This window comes from Staurois parvus, unplaced genomic scaffold (genome assembly GCF_062004578.1).
Source record: "Staurois parvus isolate SC_StPar_1 unplaced genomic scaffold, SC_StPar_1.0 ptg000195l, whole genome shotgun sequence".
In the NCBI taxonomy this organism is placed as follows: Eukaryota; Metazoa; Chordata; class Amphibia; order Anura; family Ranidae; genus Staurois; species Staurois parvus.
In genome coordinates, this window is record NW_028317991.1 from 812,444 (window position 1) to 830,187 (window position 17,744).

At 45.5% G+C, this 17,744-nt stretch overlaps 2 protein-coding genes across 2 annotated transcripts in view; both read right to left on the reverse strand.

Annotated features, from left to right (window-relative positions):
• LOC149461647 (interferon-induced GTP-binding protein Mx2-like) overlaps positions 1-10,700 on the reverse strand; it is an 82,205-nt gene extending 71,505 nt beyond the window's left edge. The window contains exons 1-2 of the mRNA XM_089677879.1: positions 8,660-10,700; positions 6,227-6,353 (exon numbers count right to left, since the gene is read on the reverse strand). Coding sequence (XP_089534005.1) covers positions 6,227-6,307 — 81 coding nt within the window. The 5' untranslated portion in view covers positions 6,308-6,353; positions 8,660-10,700. The remainder of the gene's footprint in view (positions 1-6,226; positions 6,354-8,659) is intronic.
• A 5,544-nt stretch (positions 10,701-16,244) lies between these two features.
• Positions 16,245-17,744, reverse strand: part of LOC149461648 (interferon-induced GTP-binding protein Mx1-like) — a 95,014-nt gene continuing 93,514 nt past the window's right edge. Inside the window, exon 15 of the mRNA XM_089677880.1 lies at positions 16,245-17,315. Coding sequence (XP_089534006.1) covers positions 17,085-17,315 — 231 coding nt within the window. The 3' untranslated portion in view covers positions 16,245-17,084. The remainder of the gene's footprint in view (positions 17,316-17,744) is intronic.

Sequence of the window (17,744 nt, forward strand, 5' to 3'; positions counted from 1 at the left end):
GTGGCCAATGTCACTGAGGCAAAAGTCATAGCTCCCAACTGTCCCTGATTTCAAGGAACTGTCCCTGATTTCAAGGAACTGACCCGGATTTCAAAGAACTGTCCCGGATTTCAAAGAACTGTCCCGGATTTCAAAGAACTGTCCCGGATTTCAAAGAACTGTTCCTGATTTTGAGGAACTGTCCCTCATTTGGAACAAAGTCCCTCTGTCCCTCTTTCCTCTTGGTTTGTCCCTCACGTTGGTCTGATCTATATAGTTGTATATAAAATGCACAATTTATCTATCAAAAAGTATTTTACAGAGTTAAACCTTTCACCCAATTTCTAAATGGATGCATTTGGATATTTCCAAAGGCAATATAAAGGAAAAGTAGCAGTCAAAAAAACTACTTGTGGGTTTAACCAACAATTTTCTTGTGTAATTCACCTTTAGGCCTGGTTGCACACCTATGAAGTTTGCGTTTGAGCCGTTTCTGCAGTACTGTTTGCGGTGCGTTTTGCATTTTTGATGTTTTGAAAAATTTTTGATGCGTTTTTCTTTTTTTTGCCAACTTGTTGCTGTGCAGATTAAAACGCAAAACGCATCAAAAACGCACTACATGCATTTCTGCAGCATCTCCATTAAAATCTATTGAGCCAAAACGCAATGTTTTGCGTTTAAAAGAGTCCCTGACACTTTCCAAAAAACGCACCGGGTGAAAATGCGGAGATGTGAACCTGCCCCATAGGAAATCGGGTTAAATGGACTGCAAAACGCACCACAAAACGCATTGTTGTGAACCTAGAGTCAAGGGGGGAGTGTCATAGTCTTAAAAACTTTTGCTAATAGACGTCCCTTGTTACCATCCCAGAAAGTTGGCAGGTATGCAGATGTGATGGTTAATTCTTCATTTTAAATGTGTTACCAGAGCACAAATGGTAAGGGGAAATCTTCCGATGGGCACACCTGTTTTGGTGACAGCTATATAAGGCTAGGTTCACACCTCTGCAGTTTGTGTTTAATCTGTTTCTGCAGTGCGTTTTGCGTTTTTGCTGCATTTTTTATGTGTTTTGCATTTTGTTTTTTTTAACCACTTCCAGTCCGGACACTTTCACCCCCTTCCTGTCCAGGCCAATTTTCAGCTTTCAGTGCTATCACACTTTAAATGACAATTGCGCGGTCATGCAACACTGTACCCATATTAATTTTTAGCATTTTTTTGAGACAGATAAAGCATTATTTTGGTGGTATTTATTCACCACTGAGATTTTTATTTTTTTTGCTATGTAATTGAAAAAGTCCAAAAATGTTGAAAAAAAAAGTGTTTTTCTTATAAAATTTTGCAAATAAATCGTATTTAATCCTAAATCTTGGCCAAAATTTATTTTGTTTTCTTTTTAGTAAAAAAAAAAAAACCCAAATTAGTTTATAACCAAACTTATAATGTTTAAACTTTTTTTTTACTTTTTTCTCATTTTTGTATTTTATTATTTATTTATTTTTTAACATACTGTCACCATGGTGACACTGTACTACTTGTGGGGGGTGATGAAGATTTTTTTTTTTCTTACACTGATTGCTTTTACACCCATAAAGGCTGTAAAAGCAATCATTCCTCCTTCTCTCTAGCTGCATTCTTGCAGCCATTGAGAACTACTGAGTGAGCTGTGATTGGTCACAGCTTGTCATATGGTAGAAGGTTGTTGTGAATAGCCTTGTACCATGTGACCTCTGTGATCATTCACAGATTTCACACATAGTAAGCAATGATGTCAAAGTGACAGCTTGCTTACTACTATTCATGTGATCACTGATTGGCCAATCAGTGATCACATGATCGGGACCTCGCACAGAGGTCCCGTCTGACGATCGGTGTTCCACTGTGTCCGGAGGACACAGCGGGCACTGGAGGGCGGTGCTGCGCGCACCCAGGGAGCACGCACAAGCAGGGTACGGGGAGACAGTTTATAAATGGCCACCCGCCCCTGCACTGCCACCGTCCGACCGTTTATATACATGGGCCGGACGGGAGGTGATTAAATGTTCTTGTTGCAAGGCAGATTAACACGCAAAATGCATCAAAAACGCACTACATGCTTTTCTGAAACATATCCATTGAAGTCTATAGAACCAATAACACAACGTTTTGTGTTTAAAAAAGTACCTGACCCTTTCCAAAAAACAAACTGGGTGAAAACGCAGAGATGTAAACGTGTCCCATAGGAAATCATGTTAAATGGACTGCTGTGCATTTCTGCAAAACGCTGTGGGAAACGCTTAGGTGTGAAACTAGGGTAAGGGAGGAATTCCCATCACTTCTTGATAAGATTTCTTCTCACTTCTTTTCGTATCCCCAGGGAAGGAAGTCAAGGGAAAAACTCTTAACGGGACACAGACTAAAAAAAAAAAAAAATTTCACAAAGGTTTTAACCTCCCCTACTATATTTTTGCAAAGCAAAAAAAAAAAAAAGTTTGGGCTATCTGTACTTTTACCCCTGGTTCACGCCAATGCGTTTTTTAGTACTTTTTGCAGAAACGAACTACAGTCCATTTAACCCCTTCACGCCTATGGGTAAAACAAATCTTAAAGCCTAAATAAAATTTGACAACATTGACGTGTTAGTAAAACCGTCCAGATCACCACAACTACTTTGTACATCCAGGTGAATTATACCTTGAATTTTTTCAGGACAAACTGGGCTTTCATTTGGTGGTAAATGGTAACGGATATCTCCTGATTTTTTTTATTATCAAAGGAAACTGGCCCAAAATAGTAAAAAAAAATCATTTTTTTTTATTTAGCTGTGTGTTTCTTGTTAATACCATAATCTACCACCAAAGAACAACCCGAAATAAATTTTCCTGCTCTTGACGATCGCAGCGATACCATATATGTGGATGTTATTTTACCCGTAGTACAGCCCAGAAACAATACTGCGCATTCTGTTTTTTGTTTTTCTTACCTAAAACACACTGATACCAATTTAAAAAAAAATAAATCTGACCTTTGACCCTGACCTTGACCCAAACACTAACCCTGGCACTGAACTAGATCAAACCTTGATCTAGGTATTTTTTCTTTATTTTTTATTTTATTTTTTAATATTTATTTATTTATTTATTTTACAAACAGTTTTGTTTTTTTTTCTCTCTGCAATGTATCTCTCTCCTCCATTCAGAGAGGAAAAAAACAAGGGGAGTGGGCTTCATAGTGACTGATCATTGTGATAGCCAATCACAGTGATCATGTGACCCGGAATCGGGAGTCTTGGGTCCCAATCATTAGAATGGGACCCGGGGCTCTCAGTGGCACCCCGTTCTTTCTGCTGGGAGTGTGCTGTGCGTCGCGCTGCAAGTACAAAGACAGGTACGCAAATATGTGGCCCCACGGTAAAAAGCCCAGCTCTGCGACGCCACATATTTTGTGTTGCGTCGGCGTCAAGGGGTTAACATGGTTTCCTATCGGACACGGTCACATCGATGCTTTTTTGAGCAGCTGCGGTTTTGGAAAGGGGCAGGGACTTATTTAAATGCATAAAGCAGCGTTTTTGTTACAATAGAGTTCAATGGAGAAGCTGCTGAAACTCATGTAGTCACATTTTTGCCGCATTTTTACCGTGTTTTGCGGTTGTTTCTGCTCAGCAGCAAAATTTCCACTTTAACCCCCGGTTCACATATATGCGGCTGTTTTGCATGGGCACGAGAGCTCATTCATTTGAATGGACTTCCGTGCCCGTGACACGCAGGGAAGAAGTCCCTGCACTTCTTTGGAAAACGCAGCCCACACGGGAACCTCGGTTTCCAGTACGGTTATGTTTTTCATTGCAGGCTGTGTGCCATTAGAACTAATGGCACCCGCCTGTGGGTCCGTATTTCTCTGTGCGGGTGGTGCCGCAGTGGATCCGCACGAAAATCTATGCAGCCACACCACCCGCACAGATGTGAACCTAGGGTAAGGGCTGGTTCACACTATAGAAATGCAGTCCAGATGCACTCCGAATTCGTTTCTGTATGTGTGCTTTTCATGTGTTTTTGGCCCGTTCTGGTGCATTTTTTATACTTTCCAGTTCATTTTTCCCCTCTCTTTTTCTTCAATTTAAATAGGGACATGTGTGTTCCAGTGCATTTTTCGTGCATTCCAGTGCGTTTTTGATGCGTTTTACCGTGTTCCAGTAGAAACAATTGAGTACTGACGTGATACTTTTTTTATTTGCACTAACATACAATTTTGAGGACTAATTTTGAGGACTGTGTTCCAGTAAAATTCTGTGCAGGAAAAATGCAGCCTGTTCTACTTTTTTTTCTGCAACCGGAACGCACTGGAACTGCAAGCACTGATGTGAACTATGACATTGACAACCATATAACCTACTTTCTGGGCATTTTGGATGCAGATAAAAAGCAACTGAAACGCATGTAGTGTGAACTGGTCGTAACAACAGAAAAAAAAAAGTTGAAAAAAAAAAATGCAAAGCATGGCAAAAATGCGCGTGTAAAAACGCAAAGCACAATGCAAAAAGCATTAAAAAACAGATTAAAAGCAAAAAGCATAGGTGTGAACCAAGCCTAAAGCATTTTTTTTCCTTTTTTTTTGACCAAGAATATCGCACATTCTTATCAATCTAAAAGTGTCACAAAGAATCTGATCAAAGCCCAACCACTTCAAGTGCCTTTTCCTGCACATCTATTATTGGCTCCAGGCTTTCTTCACTTTATTAACCCCTTGGCGCCGGCGCCTCCCAGCCCTTTAAGGGTTTCAGAAGCCGGGAGCTGGGGCTGGGTTTAGGGTCATGTGACCGCCGTGACACGCAGGCACATGATCGGGAAATGTCCCGATCGAAAGAGGAGATCGGGACCTTTCCGTGAGTACCGGACATGTGTGCTGGGAGCACGCAGGGCGCGCGCTCTCAGCACATGTATTTTTTAATAGAAAGCAAATGTGCAGCTGCTCGTCGTCTAGGCCCAGACGCCGGAAGGCCGCACATTTGCGTTCGGCCGGCATGAAGAGGTTAAAAAGACTCAGCATGCCAGCTTGAGACCCCATTCACAGCGCAATTCTGCCAGCGTTTCCGATAAAATTCTGGCAAAATGTGCGTGAAAAAAAAACACCTGGCTCAGTGCCAAAATTTGGTATTTGAGCTTCTTTTGGGGCAACTAACGTGCATAAGGCAACCCATTTAACCACTTCCAGACCGGTCACTTTTACCCCCTTTCCTGACCAGGGCAATTTTCAGCTTTCAGTTCTATCACACTTTGAATGACAATTGCGCGGTCATGCAACACTGTACCCATATTAATTTTTTACCATTATTTGAGACAGATTGGTGGTATTTATTCACCGCTGGGATTTTTATTTTTTTGCTATGTAAATGAAAAGTCCAAAAATTTTGGAAAAAAGTGGTTATTTTATACAATTTTGCAAATAAATAATATTTCATCATAAATCTTGGCCAAAATTTATTCCGTTATCTTTTTAGTAAAAAAAAAAAAATCCAAATCAGTTTATAACCAAAAATTATAATTTTTAAACATTTTTTTTTACATTTTTATTTTTTTTTTATATTATTTTTTTTTACATACTGTCACCCTAGCATGGTGACACTGTACTACTTGTGAGGGGTGATGAAGATTTTTTTTTTTTTTGCACTAATTGCTTTTACACCCATATTGGATGTAAAAGCAATCATTTCTCCTTCTCTCTGGCTGCATTCTTGAAGTCATTGAGAACTACTGAGTGAGCTGTGACTGGTCACAGCTTGTCACATGGTACAAGGCTGTTGTGAATAGCCTTGTACCATGTGACCTCTGTGATCATTCACAGATTTCACACGTAGTAAGCAATGATGTCAGAAGTGATATCTTGCTTACTACTCTGAATGTGATCACTGATTAGTCAATCAGTGATCACATGATCGGGACCTCGCACAGAGGTCCCGTCCGACGATCAGTGTTTCACTGTGTCCCAGGGAGCGCGCACAAGCAGGGTGTGGGGAGGCCGTTTATAAACTGCCACCTGACCCTGCACTGCCACCGTCCGGCCGTTTATATATACAGCGGCCGGTCGGGAAGTGGTTAACCAAGCAGCAACATGTGTAAATCACGCAAAAGAAATCGTGAGGGGGAACGCACCTTCCCGCCAGCAAGATGTGAACACGGTGCAAAGTGTAACAGGAAAATAATGTAAATGTTTCTTTGTAGAGAAGATGGAGATGTAATTAAAAGGAAGCTTATGTTCCAATAGACATACCGAGTGGATCTTCTGAGCACGCCTGGCCACACGACATTTACGGTTCTGAAATTCGGTCCTGCGGGATTCCTGAACAAACATGATGCCGGCTGTCGAGTCACCTGACTCCTAGACTCCCAAAGTTGTCCTATCATAAGAAGTCAATGGGTTGAATTTGAGAATTAGACCAACACAATGATTCCTTTTTAGGCAATTGTATTTTTTTTCCTTTTACAAAAGCTTTATTGTCGTTAAAACATAAGAAACAGCCGACAAATAGACAAGTACAAAACATACAAAATGTAAGTATGTATGGGAGTCGCACAGCTAATTTTGTATATGTACAAAATTACTTCCTTAAACTGAACCTCTCCAAAACCGAGTTTCTTGTCTTCCCCCCAGCCCGGACACCACCCCCTTTGACTTCTCCATCATGTCCAACAACGCCACCATCAAACCCGCCCCGCAGGCCAGAGTACTTGGTGTCATTTTGGACTCCAACCTATCCTTCCAGCCCCAAGTCCAATCTTTAACAAACTCGTGCAGACTCCACCTCCGCAACATCGCCAAAATCCGCACGTTCCTAACCCCAGAAACCACTAAACAGCTCATCCACTCCCTCATCATATCACGACTCGACTACTGCAACTCCCTCCTCACTGGCCTGCCTCGCCGCTGGCTATCCCCGCTTCAGTCCATCCTGAATACGGCTGCCAGACTCATTCACCTTTCCAACCGCTCCGTTTCCGCCACCCCCCTCTGCCAATCACTCCACTGGCTTCCGATTGCGCAACGGATCAAATTCAAAATCCTAACGCTGACGTACAAAGCTGTCCACCATACTGCCCCGAACTACATCACTGACCTAATATCCAAGTACCGCCCAGCACGCACACTCCGCTCCTCACAAGACCTCCTTCTCTCTAGTTCCCTGGTCTCCTCCTCCCATGCCCGCCTCCAGGACTTCTCCAGGGTGTCACCCATCCTCTGGAACTCCCTGCCCCAACCCATTAGATTATCACCTACTCTCCTCTCCTTTAGGCGCACCCTGAAAACCCATCTCTTCATGGAAGCCTACCCCACCCCCTGCTAACTTGCCGACCTCCTCCACTCTTCCTACCACTCCATCCCCCACAGCTATCTCCTCCTGTACCACCATCCCCTCCCTCCTAGATTGTAAGCTTGAAAGAGCAGGGCCCTCGAACCCCTCATGTTTTGCATTGTATTGGTATTGTTCTGTCACATGTTCTGTTCCCCTCTGTAATGTACAGCGCTGAGCGAACTATTGGCGCTTTATAAATACTGTATAATAATAATAATAATATGTATATTTATTTTTAATTTTTTTTTTACAGTGCAAAGACAAACATGTTTTCCTTTGATGATCTTCATAGGTAGACACTTATGGGGGCACTTGTGTGTGCTTGATCCCGAGCCTGGCTGTATGTGCCTATTCAAACAGATGCCGCAGTTTGGCCCCGCCCCCCGCTGACAGCCAAGCCTCAGAGAGAGGGGAAAGGACTCGATTCAGATGTGCCTGTGCCTGCCCAACTCACACTCCCAGCCAGCCTTGTGTCTTCTCTCCCCTTTACTTCTCTCTTTCTTTTTCTCTTCTTTCTTTCTCCTTTTTTTCTTTTTCTCTTCCTTTCTTTCTTTCTCTGTCTCCCGTTTATCTCATCCATCTTTCTTTTTCTTCCTTTCCTTCCTGCTATATATCTCTATTTCTCTCTCTCTCTCTCCTGTTTCCCTCTTTCTCTCCTGTTTCCCTCCCTCCTTCTTTCCCTTCCTTTCTTTCTCCTTCCTACTATATGTCTCTCTTTATTTCTCTCTCTGTGTCTCCTGTTTCCCTCATTCCTTTCGCCCTTTCTTTCTTTCTTCTTCCTTCTTTCTTTCCTACTATATGTCTCTGTTTATTTTTCTCTCTCTCTCTCTCTCTGTCTGTCTCCTGTGTCCCTCCTTCCTTTCCCTCTTTCTTTTTTTCTTTCTTTCGCCTCCTTCCTTACTTTCTTTCTTCCTTTCCCTTCCTTTCTTTCCCCTCCTTTTTCCCCCTTCTTTCTTTCGCTTTCTTTTTCTCTTTCTTTCTTTCTTTCTCTCTCTCTTTCTTTCCTTCTATCCCTCCTTCTTTCTTTCTCTCTTTCCGTCTTTCCCTCCTTCCTTTCTTTCTCTCCCCTTCCTTCCTTCCTTTCTTTCTCTCCCCTTCCTTCCTTTCTTTTCCTCCTTCCTTCCTACAAAAAAATGTAAAAAAAAAATAATAAAATTGTAAAAAAATAAATAAAACTAAAAACCTACTGACACTAGTGGCGGAACTACCAGGGTCGCAAAGGTCGCTCTTGACCAGGCTCTGAGAAAAGGGTCCTCACAACTCTCCTGTCCTTGTACATCAGTGTTCAGGCAGCAGTGCTAACCACTGATCACAGAAGTGTTTATGGTGGACAGTGCCAGTCCAGTACTCACCTGTGCGGACGGTGTGTCATCCACTGTAGAGTGACAATGTTTATCTGCTTAGAATTTATCCTCCTCCTCCCTCTATTTTTTCCAAGAAACGAAACTGAAACATCTCATCTCCTCTGTATACCATAAACTGCACAGTGCCTGCGTGTAACCCCTTCACTGCCACAGGTGTCTAGAGGTTCTGTGTAACCCCTTCACTGCCACAGGTGTCTAGTTCTCTGTAACCCCTTCACTGCCACAGGTGTCTAGAGGTTCTGTGTAACCCCTTCACTGCCACAGGTGTCTAGTTCTCTGTAACCCCTTCACTGCCACAGGTGTCTAGAGGTTCTGTGTAACCCCTTCACTGCCACAGGTGTCTAGAGGTTTTGTGTAACCCCTTCACTGCCACAGGTGTCTAGAGGTTTTGTGTAACCCCTTCACTGCCACAGGTGTCTAGAGGTTTTGTGTAACCCCTTCACTGCCACAGGTGTCTAGAGGTTCTGTGTAACCCCTTCATTGCCACAGGTGTCTAGAGGTTCTCTGTAACCCCTTCACTTCCACAGGTGTCTAGAGGTTCTGTGTAACCCCTTCACTGCCACAGGTGTCTAGTTCTCTGTAACCCCTTCACTGCCACAGGTGTCCAGAGGTTTTGTGTAACCCCTTCACTGCCACAGGTGTCTAGAGGTTCTGTGTAACCCCTTCACTGCCACAGGTGTCTAGAGGTTCTGTGTAACCCCTTCACTGCCACAGGTGTCTAGTTCTCTGTAACCCCTTCACTGCCACAGGTGTCTAGAGGTTTTGTGTAACCCCTTCACTGCCACAGGTGTCTAGAGGTTTTGTGTAACCCCTTCACTGCCACAGGTGTCTAGAGGTTCTGTGTAACCCCTTCATTGCCACAGGTGTCTAGAGGTTCTCTGTAACCCCTTCACTTCCACAGGTGTCTAGAGGTTCTGTGTAACCCCTTCACTGCCACAGGTGTCTAGAGGGTCTGTGTAACCCCTTCACTTCCACAGGTGTCTAGAGGTTCTGTGTAACCCCTTCACTGCCACAGGTGTCTAGAGGTTCTGTGTAACCCCTTCACTGCCACAGGTGTCTAGAGGTTCTCTGCAACATCTTCACTGCCACAGATGTCTAGAGGGTCTGTGTAAACCCTTCACTGCCACAGGTGTCTAGAGGTTCTGTGTAACCCCTTCACTTCCACAGGTGTCTAGAGGGTCTGTGTAACCCCTTCACTGCCACAGGTGTCTATAGGTTCTGTGTAACCCCTTCACTGACACAGGTGTCTAGAGGTCCTGTGTAACCCCTTCACTGCCACAGGTGTCTAGAGGTTCTGTGTAACCCCTTCACTGACACAGGTGTCTAGAGGGTCTGTTTAACCCCTTCACTTCCACAGGTGTCTAGAGGTTCTGTGTAACCCCTTCACTGCCACAGGTGTCTAGAGGTTCTGTGTAACCCCTTCACTGCCACAGGTGTCTAGAGGTTCTGTGTAACCCCTTCACTGCCACAGGTGTCTATGAATGAACAAACGAGTGATTGATACCGATCAGTCATTGTGTTCATTCAGTAAAGGAAGGCCTAGTAAGTGCGACATATTTACCGGACCCTTCCCCCACCTCTCTATTTTGAAGGATCCTATTGTGTGCTTGCAGCTGCCAGTGGAAAGGGAGGAGGGAAGCCGGCAGCACTGCAGAGGTGGGGGCACACAGGGGGGCCTTGGAAAGCGGGGGAAAACGTATGGTGCACAGGGAGGATGATCGGGTGCAGCTGGAGCAGGGGCGGACTGACCATTCGAGCACTTGGGCACTGCCCAAGGGCCCGGGGTCAGTAGGGGGTCCCATGAGATCCTGCTGGTACCTTTTCATTGGCTTTTTCATAGGCTTTTTTGGATGTGGGTGAGGACACAGGGGCCCCATGATCCCCTATTGCCCGGGGGCCCCATGAGTTGTCAGTCCACCCCTGAGCTGGAGGCAATTACTGGAATTGATCCTCTGTATGGCTCTCTCTGTATCAGCTGAAAGCCAATGGAGGGAGAAGAGAAGAAGCTTGCTCTCAGCTGCTGTAGAGAAAGTCATACAGGGGATCGGTTCCAGTATTTGCCACCCCTCCCACCCCCCGCCTTGCCAATCACCCTCCCTGCCCACATCTGATTCACCCAGCTGTCTGGGCCCCCCTGCTGGCTTGGGCCCCCTTAAGGAGGACTGGTGGTACCCCCTTACCGTGGCCCTGTCTGGGATGGTCCTTTCTGCTTTATTCTGTTACATATGAAAGTGTGGGAGATTCCCCCCACCCCCATTTATAACATCTTGGATACCCTTTGAAATGTCAGGGTGCCTGTTTTTATAGCTGCCGATTACCTAAAGCACACACCCTAAAAGTTTGATTTGCTTTTTAACCCCTTGCCTACCAGGCACTTATACCCCCTTCCTGTCCAGGCCAATTTCCAGCTTTCAGCGCTGTCACACTTTGAATGACAATTGCACGGTCATGCAACACTGTATCCATATGAAATTTTTATCATTTTTTTGTGACAGATAGAGTTTTATTTTGGTGGTATTTAATCACCTCTGGGTTTTTTATTTTTTCTTAAACAAACCAAAAACCACTGAAAATTTGGAAAAAAAAAGTTTTTTCTTAGTTTTTGTTATAAATTTTGTAAATAAGTGATTTTTCTCCTTCACTGATGTGCGCTAATGAGGCTGCACTGATGGGCACTGATAGGTGGCACTGATGGGCACTGATGAGGAGGCACTGATGGGCATTGACAGGCATCACTGTTGGGCACTGAAAGGCAGCACTCATATATGGCACTGATAGGCGGCACTGACTGGCACTGTTAGGTGACACTGACTGGCACTGTTAGGCAGCACTGACGGGCAATGATAGGTGGCACTGATTGGCAGAACTGATAGGTGGCACTGACTGGCACTGATGGGTGACACTGAAAGGCAGCTCAGCTGGGCACTGATATGTGGCATTGATGTGGCACTGAAATGTGGCATTGATGTGGCACTGATAGGTGGCATGGATGAGCACTGAGAGCTGGCACTGATTGGCATTGATAGATGTCACTGACTGGCACTGATTGGTGACACTGAAAGGCAGCTCAGATGGGCACTGATATGTGGCATTGATGTGCACTTGTAGGCACTGATGGACACTGACAGGTGGCGCTGCTGGGTCTACACAGATCATCAGGGCAAACTGATCATCAGTGCTCTGATGATCAGTGTACATGTCCCCTCCGAGGAGTGCCGATTTACTGTCTCTCCTCTCCTCACGAGCTGTCAGTGTGACAGCTCAGGAGGAGAGAAATGCCGATAACAGACATTTCCCTGTTTACATGTGATCAGCTGTGATTGGACACAGCTGATCACATGACCGAGCCGACATCTTCGGCTCTTTCTGTGGATCGGTGATCCGCTGTGTTCGAGGAACACAGCGCACCACCGATCGCCATGCTGCGCACTCCGGGAGCCACGCATGTGCGGTGAGAATGGGAGGACATCATGAGACGTCCTCCCGGAACGAGAGAACCACCTTGCGTCCGTCATATTACTATAAGGCGGGTGGGAGGTGGTTAAAGAGGAGATCCACTCTGGAAAAAATTAAAATTCACAGCTACAAATCCTGTAGCTGCTGACTGCTAATAGCAGGACCCTTACCTGTCCAGGGATCCTGCTCCGTGTTTTTCACCAGCCATCGGGTTCCTGGCGCTGGCATCCTAACTGTGAGCAACCGGCTATGCAGCTTTTGGCTTCACAACTGGCTGCCCACTGCGCATGCACAAGGTGCGCTGCACTTTATGAGTGGTCCCGCAGTCTTTTGTGACCTGCAACATGTCCCAGAAGACTGCGGGGAGGAGGGGGAGAGAAGAACTACTGCTCAGATCGCCTTGGGGGTCATGGCGGAAGTGGGAGCGGGTACCTGTCAAAGTTAGGTACTCACCCCCCCCAAATGTGGCAGGGGAGGAGGACAAAGCAGAACTACCCCTTTTGGGTGCAATTCCCCTTTAAGTCTCCCCATAGGCTGGGGGACATTGTTGCTATTCTCTTGTTGGCCCTAGGCTGGATATGTGTGCTTTTAAATGGACTGACATTGACATCTTTGCAAGGAACATCTGTGAAATGCGTAGACGGTTTGTGATCATGGGGAAATGATTTTGATTTTTATTGCAGATACATTTGTTGGATCTCAGGTTTTTAATGCCCATGTTGGGTAGACTTTTTAATATGGCTTGTATTAAAAAATACTCATTGATATTATATTCCCGTTAGATTGTATTTATCTAAAAAAGGTGCATATTTGAAAGTCCCGTATAATTTTCTACTGTATGGTTGCATAACTATAACCACACCTTTTTTTCCCCTAGTTTGGGATGGAGAGGGGAAGGGTTAGAAAACCCATCTGGTTTTACTGCTATCCTGGGCTCCATTTCAGAGATTTCCCCTCACATCCTGTCCTGGGGATATCTTTTTTTACGAGACAGGAAATTTATTTATTTATTTCAGGTACTTATATAGCGCCATCAACTTACACAGCGCTTTACATATATATTGTACATTCACATCAGTCCCTAACCCTCAAGGGGCGTACAATCTAAGGTCCCTAACTCACATTCAGATACAAATGAAGGAAATTAAGGAAACTCTCCAAAAAGGAAGACGGAATGGTAAAAAGCTGACAAAACTCTAGCATTCCCCTATTTAACTTAAATGCATTTTCCCTTCTGTCTGTGCTGCGTTCAAAGAGTTTCCTTCACTTCCTGTCTGGTAAAACTGTGTCACCAGAACAGGAAGTGAAGGAAAATCTCTCTAGGGTACCCCATTCCTGACAAGGGTTCTAGTCATTCCCCACGTCATCCAAAACAAAAACAAAAATAACATTTTTGGCTTTAGATACTAAATCTAGGGGTAGGGGAATAATCTGTTGTGTAGAGCACCTGCATGCACACTGACGTATACTCCAAGGGCATACATCAGTGTGCATGCAGGTGCTTTATGTGATCCCCCCATGTACGACTGTGTACAGCTGCCCCTTCCAATGCATCTCAATAGGTGGCTGTACATGGCAGCAGGACCCAGGGTTGTGAAAAAGGCTCTGAATGCTCTATGCCCCCTATATGGCCTTTTGTGTAAAGTCGTAGTTCTCTACCCAGTTGATTTAAAAAAAAAAAAGTCAGCAGCTACAAAAAAAACTGTAGCTGCTGACCTTTAAAATACAGCCACTTACCTGTCCCACGATCCAGCGGTGTCCTCACCATGGCTGGTTTCACCAGCCGTCTTCTCTCCCCAGCATCTTCAGTGTGAGCACCCGGCCTATCATGGCCACAGCCAGGTGCCCATTACGCATGTGCGAGTAGTGCTGCACTTTGTGAATGGCCCCGTAGTCTTCTGGGACCTGTCCCAGAAGAGTGCGGGGAGGGAAGGGGAGAGGACAACTTCCACTTTCGATCACCTTAGGCAATTGCAGCGGAAGTGGGAGCGGGTACCTGTCAAATTCGGGTACCCGCTCCCCCCCCTCCCCAAAGGTGTCAATCCTTAACGGGGAGCTGGGGACAGTGCATTAAAGTGGAACTTCCCCTTTTGGGTGGAGCTCTGCTTTAAAGTGTTACTAAACCCAGGACCCTGCATTCACTATATCTGGTCTCCCCGGACCCTGCATTCACTGTATCCGGTCTCCCCGGACCCTGCATTCACTGTATCCGGTCTCCCCGTACCCTGCATTCACTATATCCGGTCTCCCCGGACCCTGCATTCACTATAGCCGGTCTCCCCGGACCCTGCATTCACTATAGCCGGTCTCCCCGGACCCTGCATTCACTATAGCCGGTCTCCCCGGACCCTGCATTCACTATATCCGGTCTCCCCGGACCCTGCATTCACTATATCCGGTCTCCCCAGACCCTGCATTCACTATATCCGGTCTCCCCGGACCCTGCATTCACTATATCCGGTCTCCCCGGACCCTGCATTCACTATATCCGGTCTCCCCGGACCCTGCATTCACTATATCCGGTCTCCCCGGACCCTGCATTCACTATATCCGGTCTCCCCGGACCCTGCATTCACTATATCCGGTCTCCCCGGACCCTGCATTCACTATAGCCGGTCTCCCCGGACCCTGCATTCACTGTATCCGGTCTCCCCGGATCTGCATTCACTATATCCGCTCTCCCCGGACCCTGCTTTCACTATATCCGCTCTCCCCGGACCCTGCATTCACAATATCCAGTCTCCCAGGACCCTGCATTCACTATATCCGGTCTCCCAGGACCCTGCATTCACTATATCCAGTCTCCCCGAATCCTGCATTCACTATATTTGGTCTCCCCGGACCCTGCATTCACTATATCTGGTCTCCCCGGACCCTGCATTCACTATATCTGGTCTCCCCGGACCCTGCATTCACTATATCTGGTCTCCCACAGTACAAAGAACATCGAAATGCAATTATTTTAGTAAAGATAAACTGATAAAGACCTTTTCTCATCAGCAGTTAGATCAGTCTTGTGACTTCTATCAGTGTCCAGCACAGCACTGGTTAAAGCTTGTAGGAGGAGTTTTCATTCTGTTATATGAGGATGCAAAACCTCTGACCTCAGTCTGGACAGTGCTGATTGGCCCTTTGCTGATCACATGCACTCTCCCAAGAAAACAAAAAAAAACCTCTCTAGCAATACACACCAAACTGGGCATGTGCAGAGTGACTCCACATGATATGCCTTATCAGGAGATAAGAGGGGAACACTGGAAGAAGGAGAGGATCGGAGAAGACAGGATCAGACAGCATTTTTACACAATGCAGAGGATTAACCCCTTAGGTTCCACAGTGAGTATATCAAGCATGCTTTACTGCATATACAGACTGATTGTACTTTTTTGGGTTTAGTAACACTTTAACGTGTTACTTCATTATTTTTGGAGATTACTATTTATGTACACTGAGTCATCCCAGCCCACAAAGAGAAATGGAATGAGCTGATTGGATGATATTGACTGGAGTCGCATGCATCTGAAATTAATGAGTGGAGTAAAATACATTTTGGATTCATTCATTATGTTATGATTCAGACATTCGGATGGATTCAACTCCATCCAATCCAAACACACAATGTTATTGTTAGTGTGAGCACCTGGCTGTGACAGCTTGCGGCTTCACAGCCTGGTGCCCACTGTGCATGCGAGAGAAGCACAAATAATCGGCTGATAAATACATTTTTTTCATCACCAGTTAGAGCAATTTTGCGAGCTCTATCAGTGTCCAGCGGAGCACTGGTTAAAGCTTGTAGGAGTTTTCATTCTGCTCTGACTGTCCTATGAGGCTGCATGACTCCTGACACTCTGTCTGGACAGCACTGATTGGCCCTGTGCTGGTCACATACACCCTCCCAAGAGCAATACACTCTAGCAATACACACTAAACTGAGCATGTGCAGCTTGCCCCCAAGGCTCTGTTCTATCAGGAGATGAAATGGGAACAGTAGAAGAAGGAGAGGACCAGAGAGGACAGGATCAAACAGCCTTTTTCCACAATGCAGAGGATTAACCCCTTAGGTTCCACAGTGAGTATAACAAGCATGCTTTACTGCATATACAGACTGATTTTACTGTTGTGGGTTTAGTAACACTTTAATGAGCATTTAAACCTTGCAATACAAGGAGATCCCACTGCAAGGGTAATTTTTTTATTGTGGTCCGGAGTGGTACATTAAATGGTATGTAAATAAGTATGACAATGGACTTCTTTTATTTTCTCCTTTTTGATCTATTAAATGTACGAATTTATTATTTATCTCAGGTACTTATATAGCGCCCTCAGTTTATGCAGCGCTTTACATATATATTGTACATTCACATCAGTCCCTAACCCTCAAGGGGGGTACAATCTAAATAAAAGTATTTTGCTATATCTGATGAATGCAAAAATCTGTTGATTCTGTCAGAAATCTTGTTACATTGCTCCCAGCTTTGGACTACAGAACTCCCCCCATCTACATTATAGAGGGAATTTGTTTGTAGTCTAAATCAGGGGAGTAGCCTACGCTGGCTCTTCCATAGACACAGTACAGGGAGTGAGCATTGTCACCCTAGCACAGGAAGTGTGTTACTGGCAGGATCACCAGATAAAAAGGAAAAAAAAAGCCTAAGAAAGGGAAACCAATGTGGCCATCACATCTAAGGCCTGGTAAGTTGCAATCAGGGGCGGACTGATCATAGGGGAACTCGGGCACTGCCCAAGGGCCTTGGGTCAGTAGGGGGCCCCATGAGATGTCCCTAGGCTTTTTTGGGTGTGATTTGAGTGTGGGCGAGGACACAGGGGCCCCATGATCCCCTATTGCCCGGGGGCCCCATGAGTTGTCAGTCCGCTCCTGGTTGCAATATGCATCTATTTGTTATTCTTAGGTTTAGATTTTTGATTACAGGGCCCGTTTGTCACCATGAACCACCTTCTAGTTGTAGAACTTTGCTAATTGCTGCTGGGCAGCTTGCAGGCGTGTGATGCGGTTCTTTAAGTTCCTTCTCCTATTCCTCATATCATGCCTCTCCTGTAGGAGCACATCTAAGTTCTCTTTATCCCGGATCAGCTCCATCATCTCAGCCTGGAGCTCTTCAGCAACTTCAAACAAGACGTAGTTCTGAGTAATCAAAGGGATCTGATTGGCAAGGCGAGCCGATGCATTCTAGAAGAGATAAAAAAAGTGAGTGACAAAGAGTTAAAGCCGAGTTCCAGGTGAATAAAAAAATAAATAAACAAAAACTGTAGCTGCCGACTTTTAAAATGCAGCCACTTACCTGTCCCTCGGTCCAGCGGTGTCCTCACCACGGCTGGTTTCACTGGCCATCTTCTCTCCCCAGCACTGGCATCTTCAGTGTGGGCACCCGGCTGTGACAGCTTGCGGCTTCACAGCCGAGTGTCTGCTGCGCATGCACGAGTGGCGCTGCACTTTGTGAATGGTCCCATAATCTGGGACCTGTCACATGTTCCGGAAGCAGGGGCAGACTGACAACTCATGGGGCCCCCGGGCAATAGGGGATCATGGGGCCCCTGTGTCCTTGCCCACACTCAAAAAAGCCTATGAAAAAGGTACCAGGGGCATCTCATGGGGCCC